The following is an 8765-nucleotide window of genomic DNA, read 5'->3' as shown; positions in this document are numbered from 1 at the left end:
CAGGCGGATCTGAGTTCAAAGCCAGCATGGTCTACATAGCAAGTTCCAGAACAGCTGGGGCTACAGGGAGACCCTGTCTCAAAAAGACCAAAAAAAAAAAAAAAAATTGACACAAGCAGACTAGGATGGTGCCTTTGTGGTAGAGTACTTGCCCAGCGTTCCCCAGGCCCTGCGTTCAAGCCTAATACCACAAAAATAAATGTAGTAGCACAGGTCTATAATCCAGCACCTGGAAGGCTGAGGCAGGATTGCCGTAAATTTGAGGCCAGCCTGGGCTACATAGTATGTACACGGGCTACATAGCAAGACCCTGTCTCAAAATCCCAAAAGAAAACAAACAAACAAAAAATGAGCATAATCAAGGTACAGCATTTAGTTGGGGAATTAGAACACATTAGGCAGGTGAATGGGGAAATTGCAGTAGCCATAGTATTTAAAAACTGAAAAAATGTAGTCACATGTCTTTGAGCACTGGGATCAAAAGAAGAACATGCATCAATCCTAAGATGCCCCAGTGTTTCTAGCTACAAGCTGTGTGTGGTCTCTGTATGCAGGCCTACTAAAGACCCGTGAGAAAGCAAATGTGAGACCTGGGATGCCTTCCCTATCCAAAATAAACCTGAAAAGATTTCAGCAGAAAGTCCACTAAAATACATTTCAGAAGGATTGCAAGTCGAGCAACAAAGTATACCTGATCTTCAGTAGGAATTGTGGCATTCTCAATTTCTGGGCTTTCTATCAGCCTCTTCCCCACTTTATCCAGATGCTCCCAGGACTCAAAGGTACACTTCTGGGTGACATTGGCCGCAGAAGCCTTGAACTCTCTTACCAGGTCAATGGAAGGGAGCTTCTCAGCAAATTCAGCCATGAGTGCTGCTGTCTCATAGAGAACCCACCCATATTCAGAGGTGCATGCCTCAGGTGGGGTAACTGAGCGCTGGACCCTCTTATGCTCCCCAGTGAATCCCCCCAGATCCCTCAGAATGACTTCAGTGTTGTCCATCCCCTCTTCCTTACAGCGCTTTTGACTCTCACGGAGAAGGGTTTCCGTGGTGTCCTTTCCTTCCGTCCTCATGATCTGAAGCTGCAGATAGAGGGCTTCAGTTGGGCAGCCGATATCTTCCAGGGCCATTCCCAGGGCTAAGTTGGACAAATACTCAGGCAGAGGGGCTAAGGAGGGCACTGAGTGCAAGAGATCCTGGCAGGTGCTGGGGTCTGGGGGAGAGATCTGGCCCGAGAGCATGTTTGGTGTATGTTCAGTCTCTGTGATAGCCAGCTGGGAGGTCAGGGCACCATTCTGGGCATTCCTCAGAAAGGCAGCTGCTGGGGATAGCAAGAAACAGCCGAGGAGTAACACAGCCTGGATCATGGTGGGTCAGCAGAACAGCCCTGTTAGGAAGGACCAAAGCTCCGGTAAAGAAGAGGGAAAAGATTCAAGATGAACAGGAGTAGGAAATGGTCAGAGCTGGGAAGAATTTTAGCCCTTGGAGATTTCAAATACCCAGAACATGGTTTCACCACAAGTCTTAGAGGCTGTTGGTGACCCTCACCTGTTCTGAGAAAAAGTAGCCAGAAGAACAAGGTCCTGTGTCTCAGCACTTCTGAAGGTGAAGTGGCTGTAACATGATAGTTGACCACTGAAAACCTGAATCTTCACAAATATTTACCATCTCTTTCTGGGCAGACTTTGTCCTGCCTGTTATTGTCCCATCCTGATAAACAGGGCTTCCCCTGTCACCCTAAGTATTTACCTAGACCTAAACCAGATCAGGAAAACAAAGTTCCTCTGTTTCTTGTAGACAATAGAAAGTCTGTCTCTGTCTCTCTGTCTCTCTCTCTCTTTCCAGGGCTCCTGTAGCCCTGGCTGGCCTGGAGGTCACTATGTAACTGAGTATGACCTTGAACTTCTGATCCTTCTGCTGTCACCTCCCAAGTGCTGGGATTACAGGTGTGGGCCACCATACTCAGTTTATGTGGTTGGGGATCAAATCCAGGGATTTGAACATACTAGGCAATCATTCTACCAACCAAACTATATCCCCAGCCTACATAGTTATACTAAGGACTTACCAGGTAGATGCTTCAGAAATTAGAATATACTAGCTAATCACACCAAATCAAAGCAGCTTTTCAAGTTTTACTTTATTTATTTATTTTTGAGTCAGAATCTTACTTTGTGTCCCAGGTTGGCCTGAATCTCTATGTAGTCCAGGTAATCTTACCTTAGCCTCAGTGTGCTGGGATACAGACATGAACCACCATACCTGACATATATAAATATATAAGTATATTTAAGACAAGGCCAAAAAAGGCAGGGTCTCAGACTCAGTGGATACAAAGTACTTGCTGAACAAGCCTCACAGTGTGAGTTTAATCCCTGGAACCCATATAAAAAGCTGAATAGGGTGGCTCACATATGTAATCTCACATATGTAATCCCAATACTCCTTTGGCCAGATGGGAGGTGGAGACAGGAGAATCTTCCCAAAATTCACAAGTCAGACTGCTGGAGTATGCTGCACAGAAACAGAAATAACAAGAGAAATCCTGTTTCAACAAGGTGGCAGTTCAGAATTGACTCTCAAAAGCTGTCCTATCTCCAAGTATACCATCATACACACACACACACACACACACACACACACACACACAGAGTATTAGGTTCTCTAAAGAAACAGAATTGATGGAATATGTGTATATATATATATATGTATATATATATATGGGTTTATCAGATTAGCTCAGGATAGAGTCCGAGCAGTCCAACAATGGCTGTACCACACTGGAGCATCCGGTAGTCACTCAGTCCTCAAGGCTGGATGTTGCAGTAGTCCCAATCTGGCACTGAAGGTCTGATAAATTCCTAAACATCGGCTAGTCTTCTGTCTATAGCAGCAAGATGAACTCACCAGCAAGAGAGAAGGCAAATGACAAAAAGCAAGTGCTCTCCCCTGCCACGGCCTTTTATATGGCTACCATCAGAAGGTAACACCCACATTTAGGGTGTGTCTTCCAGCTTCAGATGATCCAATCAAGAAGATCTCTCTCATTTCAGTTAATCCCAGATCCAGTCAAGTTGACACCCAGGATTAGCCATCACACACACACTAAATTAGGAAATGAAAACCAGGGCTAGAGCGATGACTCAGTGGTTAACAGCACTGGCTGCTTTTGTAGAAGACCCAGGTTTGTCTCCCAGCATCCACATGCAGTGGCTAACAACTGTCTGTACCTCCAGTTCCAGGGGATCTGATGCCCTCTTCTGGCCTTTTTGGGCATTGCATGACACGGGCACACTTACATACATACACATACACATAAAAAATAGTTAAGGCCTGCTCAATGGCAGGGAATTCATGCATAGTACTGTAAACATAGCCAAGTACACATGGCCGAAGGGGTCACAGACCCTAGGGAAGAACTTACTCCTATCACTTCCCCAGACCAAAGTTATTTCCTACTACATTCTAAATACATATATTTATAGACAAGTGTACCTCTCACCACTCATCAAAGAAGCTTCTTTTTGCAACAGATGGAGACTATTACAAAGTTCTACAACTGGTCATATGCAGAGTAAGTGACTGTGAGGTGCCCAGCCCCAAGTGGTACACCTACAATGAAACCCCTACCCACAAGGCCCAGTGAACATCTCAGTAGAGGGGGTAGAAAGAATGTAAGAGTCAGAGGGACAAGACACCTGCTGCTAGTTAAAGCATTCTAGACATGATAGGAAATGAAATGAAATCTCCACAGTACAGTAGTCTAACAAGAGCTGCATAATGACAAAACAATTGACATGCCAAGGTGGATGGGGGAAGTTTCACAAGGTCCCATGTAAAAATGAAGAACTGTAGGCAATCAATGGATGTGGAGGGAAGGAAATCAGTTTTCCCCAGGGACCTGCTTTCTGAGATGCTATCTAATTCCAAGTGAGCAACCCTAAACACAGGTACACACAAGCACCACTAATGGACTCAGTACATTATAAATATACACATATACATGTAACAATAATAAAGAAGAGGGTAAGCAATTGAGAGGGAGTGGAGAGACATGGGAGAAGTTGGAGGGGGACTGGGGGGGATGGAAATAATGCAAATACAATTCTCATGTATGAATTCTCAAAAATAAAATATAAAAAACCCAATAAAACAGACAAGGTCTCACTGTATAGCCCGGGCTGGCCTTGAACTTGTGATTCTCCTGTCTCTGTCTTTCTGGTGCAGGGGTTGTAGGTGTACACCACCACACCTGGATCAGTTTTTAAAATTGTTTTTATTGCTGGGCATGGTAGTGCACACTTTTAATCCCAGCACCTGAGAGGCAGAGGCAGGCAGATCTCTGAAAGTTCAAGTCCAGCCTGGTCTACATAGCGAGTTGTAGGCCAGATGGGGCTACAGGGAGATCCTGTCTCAAAAAGACCCCCCAAAACAATTTAAAATAATAGTTTTTATTTATTTTTATTTATTTGTATGTGCATGACTATGTGTTTGGGGGAAGGGTGTGCTTTAATGGAGCTCAGAGGACAACTTGCAGGAGTTTTCTTTTCCATCATGTGAATCCCAGGTTTTCAGGCTTGTGCCTGCTGAGTTATCTTGCCGGCCCCTGGCTTAGTTTTTATCTTTTAAATTGCAATGTAAAATCGAAATCAAACCTATTAGTTCCCATGTTCATAGTTTTGTTTTTAAAATTTTTTGAGACAGGGTCACATGTAGCTCAATCTGGCCTTGAACTCCTGACCCTCCTGTCTTTAGCTCCCGAGTACTTAAATTGCAATGTAAAATCGAAATCAAACCTATTAGTTCCCATGTTCATAGTTTTGTTTTTAAAATTTTTTGAGACAGGGTCACATGTAGCTCAATCTGGCCTTGAACTCCTGACTCTCCTGTCTTTAGCTCCTGAGTACTCCATGCTAGTACCTTTAAGTTTACAAATGCTACAGGCAATATGCTTCATTTCTTCTTCTTCTTTTTTTTTTTTTTTTGAGACAGGGGGGTCTCCCTTATCCCCAGCTGGCCTAGAACTCACTATGTAGACCAAGCTGGTCTCAGTCTCACAGAAATCCACCTGCCTCTGCCCTCTGCTGGAATTAAAGGCATGCATAACCACTCCTAACTGAGCTTCATTTTTTAAATTTATTGTTTTTTAATGTGTCTGAGTATATTGCCTGCATGTACGTAAGTGCACTCATGTAGTGCAATGCCCAAGGAGGTCAGAAGAGGGCGTCAGATCCCCTGGAACTGGAGTTATGGACAGTTGTTAAACACCATGTACGTGCTCTGAATTGAACCTAGGTCCTCTGCAAGAGCAGTCAGTGCTTTTAACCACTAAGCCATCTCTCCAACTCCTAAGCTTCATTTCTTATCTAAGGGTAGCTGCAGTCTGGAAAGCAGGGAGAGAGAATATTGATTCTCCTAAGCTGGTTAAAAGGCTGTAGGTCATAGTACCATAAGGTTCTGCCCTCTGTGGTGCTATGACCTATCTCTGGTAGAGAAGGGGAGACAGGCCAATGAAGGAGTCTAGGGGTCCACCTAATTTACTCATCCTTTAGTTCCCAGGAGGGGAACCTAACTATGAAGAAGGAAGAAGAGGGGGTGGTAAGAGGGTGAAGCATGAGAGGAAGGAGAGGAAGAAAGTGAAGAGGAGGAAGAGGTGGGAGAAGAGGACCCCAGAATGGCTTCTAGAACACTAAGTCTTTAAGGAATCACTGGGATAAACTCCTAAAATTAGGAGAACTGGATGAGAGGCATCCAACACTTACTGAAATTGAGGGTAAATCTTAGATAAGTAAACAAGGAGTTGGCTATGAGGTAACCAAGGACAACTGGGGCTGCCTTCCAGCAGCCGTGTCTCATGATGGTCAGCATGTGCCACTGTGGTTCAACATCTTCAAAGTTGCAATTGGGTTCTTCCTGTTATCAGAACCCAGGTGCCAGGAAACTCTAAGTTGCCACACATGGACAGTAAGAAAGAGCCTGCATCCTCAGCAACTTCCATGCAACATCTTTGCTTTGTGGTTTGTGGGAATGACTTTTCTGGGGATGAATCCTTTAATGAGCCTTTAGAAACTGAACTTTAGCATAAACGTTGTAAACCAAGTTAATCACCTGTTTTGAGAACATTTAGAGGTATGTATGCCTTCTGTGTATATACTGTGTATTTGGCTTGTTCAGAATTAACTGACCTTTTAAAAAAAAAATGTAATCAACCTTATGATGATTTGTAATGCCAATTAACTCTTACAAGCTAAACTGATTGCACAGCTTTAATCTTATACCATGCTCCCTGTTGTGATTTAGTTATGCACACATCTGCACATGTACATGTATGTGAGATGTGGCAATTAGACCTAAGACCACCCCTAAAAGCAGTAATGATGTTCTTTTTCCCACAAATGTTGAAAGCAGTATGTGGACATAGGTTATTAACATCTGTTATTAGTTTTGTAGTGTTCTAGGTCAGTAGGGCCAGAAAAACAACTTTCTTTGTAAAAACATATCGCAGATTGCTCATACCTTTCCCGTGCCATGCTTTAGTTTGCTTTCTATTGCTGTGATAAACACCATGACCAAAAGCAACTTGGGGAGGAAAGGATTTATTTCATGACACTTTTTAATCCATCATGGAGGGAAGCCAAGACAAGAGCCTAGGATAGAGAGCAGGGACGAGACCATGGAGGAATGCTGCTTACAGGCTTGCTTCCCCTGGCTTCCTCACTGCTTTTCTTATTCAGCGCAGGCCCACCTGCCCAGGGATGGCACCACCCACAGAGGGCTGGGCACTACCACATTAATTAGCTGTTAGGAAAATGCTTCACAGACATGCCCACAGGCCAGTCTGATGGAATTTCCACAACTGAGGTTCCTTCTTCCCAGGTGCCTCAAGTTTGTGTCACGTTGACAAAAACTAACTAGCAGTGTTTGATATTCTGTTCAATAAATAAGAAAGGAAGCCCTTTATTCAATCAGGAAAACACCTCAGAGCAAAGCAGGTTTACTCTGGGGTTACATGACTTCAAGAGTCAGTTTTTTTCTTTTCAATGTTTAGTCAGTTTTACTTTTTAAAAATTATTTCCCATTTAGGGGGACTGGAGAGTACTCTAGAAGAGGATCCAAGTTTGGTTCCCAGCACCCACATGGCAGCTAACAACAGTCCATAACACCAGTTCCAGAGGATTCGATGCTCTCTTCTATCTCCACAGGCATTGTACAATATGGGTGCATTTACATACGTGTATGCAAAGCACTCATACACATAAAAATAATTTAAATATCTTACTCTTTATGTATATGTGTGTTGCCTGCATGTATGTAAGAGCACCTGTTCTACGGGGTTTGGATTTGTCAAATGTGTGCCATATGCCCAACCTTACAGTATCATGTAGGACACTTTCTCTGACCCAAGTTTTAGGTGTTCCCAGGACTTGATTCCTAGCACTTAATAAACAGTGCTGATTTTAACAGCACTTCACAATCAGCTTCTGTTGCCATTAAAATAAGCAGCAGTGAAGTAAATCCATTAGCATGCTACATCATTAGGTAGAGAGGAAGTACTCAACAGACCAGCATTCCTACCCTACTCCTCTGGGTACCCAGCCTGTCCTGCTTCTGGGCTAACAAAGAGGACCCTAAGGCCTGTGCTTGGTGCTCTTCTTCTCTGGAAACTTCAGGTTCTACTTCTCAAGAGACATTGTTTTTATGTTTATCAGGGAGGAGGGAGAAAAGGGAATTAAAAAAATTTTTTTATTTATTTTTTATGTGTATGAGTGTATTGCCTTTATGTATATGAGTGCACCTGTGTCCTGCAATGCTGCAGAGGTCAGAAGAGGGCTTCGGATTCTCCTGGAACTGGAGTCAAGGGTGGTTCGTAGCCACCATGTGGGTACTGGGAATCGAACCCGGGTCCTCTGGAAGAGCAGTCAGTGCTCTTAACCACTGAGCCATCTCTCCAGCCCTGGGAATTCTTTTTTATATTTACTTGGCTGGGCCGGGCATGGCAGTGCATGTCTTCAATCTCAGCACTCTGGAGGTAGAGACAGGCGGATCTCTGTGAATTCAAGGCCAGCCTGGCCTACAATAGTGTGTTTCAGGCCAGCTGGGGCTACAGGAAGACCCTGCCTCAAAGCCAAAAAAAAAAAAAACTTGGCTTGGTATGGTAGCACACATCTTTAATCCTCAGCATTTGGGAGGAAGAGGTAAGTAGATCTTTGAGTTTGAAACCAGCCAGGGCTATGCAGTGAGACCTTGTCTCAAAAAAAAAAAAAATCTGTTTATTGTGTGTTGGGAGTCGGGGAGCACATGCAGAGGTCAGAGGACAACTTGTTGGACTTTGTTTTCTCCTCCCACCATGTGGGTTCTAGAGATGAAGAGGTAGGTAGATCTTTGAGTTTGAAACCAGCCAGGGCTACACAGTGAGACCTTGTCTCAAAAAAAAAAAAAATCTGTTTATTGTGTGTTGGGAGTCGGGGAGCACATACAGAGGTCAGAGGACAACTTGTTGGACTTGGTTTTCTCCTCCCACCATGTGAGTTCTAGAGACGGAACTCAGATCCAGGTTGTCAGCAAGTATCTTTCCCCACTGAGTCACCTTGCTGGCCCTCTCTTATTTTGATTTTTGAGACAGGGTCTCAGTCTTAGAGCCCTGGCTAGCCCAGAACTTGTAATATGGAATGTGGAATATGCTACCACACTCAGCTCAGGAAATCTCTTTTAACCCTAACATTTCAAACTTCCTCCAATAACATACATATGGATGGCTGACAA

General features: G+C 43.9%; 1 protein-coding gene across 5 annotated transcripts; it reads right to left on the bottom strand.

Annotated features, from left to right (window-relative positions):
• Positions 1–349: 349 nt before the first annotated feature.
• LOC103725356 (apolipoprotein F) lies at positions 350–2925 on the bottom strand. Of its 5 annotated transcripts, none has more exons than XM_029558426.1 (4): positions 2779–2882; positions 2415–2516; positions 1551–1616; positions 350–1410 (listed from the first exon to the last, which is right to left on the bottom strand). In XM_029558426.1, the coding sequence occupies exon 4, from the start codon at positions 1367–1369 to the stop codon at positions 605–607; it is 765 nt and encodes a 254-aa protein (XP_029414286.1). In that variant the 5' UTR covers positions 1370–1410; positions 1551–1616; positions 2415–2516; positions 2779–2882; the 3' UTR covers positions 350–604. The 5 variants fall into 5 exon arrangements, with proteins under 5 accessions (XP_029414286.1, XP_029414285.1, XP_008820912.1 ...); XM_029558425.1 differs by having other exon boundaries at positions 350–1389; positions 2779–2881; XM_008822690.2 differs by lacking the exons at positions 1551–1616; positions 2779–2882 and adding an exon at positions 2910–2925 and having other exon boundaries at positions 350–1389; positions 2446–2516.
• Positions 2926–8765: the final 5840 nt, after the last annotated feature.

The sequence above is a fragment of the Nannospalax galili genome, unplaced genomic scaffold, assembly GCF_000622305.1.
Source record: "Nannospalax galili isolate Female #2095 unplaced genomic scaffold, S.galili_v1.0 scaffold1829, whole genome shotgun sequence".
NCBI classification, from domain to species: Eukaryota; Metazoa; Chordata; class Mammalia; order Rodentia; family Spalacidae; genus Nannospalax; species Nannospalax galili.
This window is presented reverse-complemented; position numbering and strand designations above follow the sequence as displayed.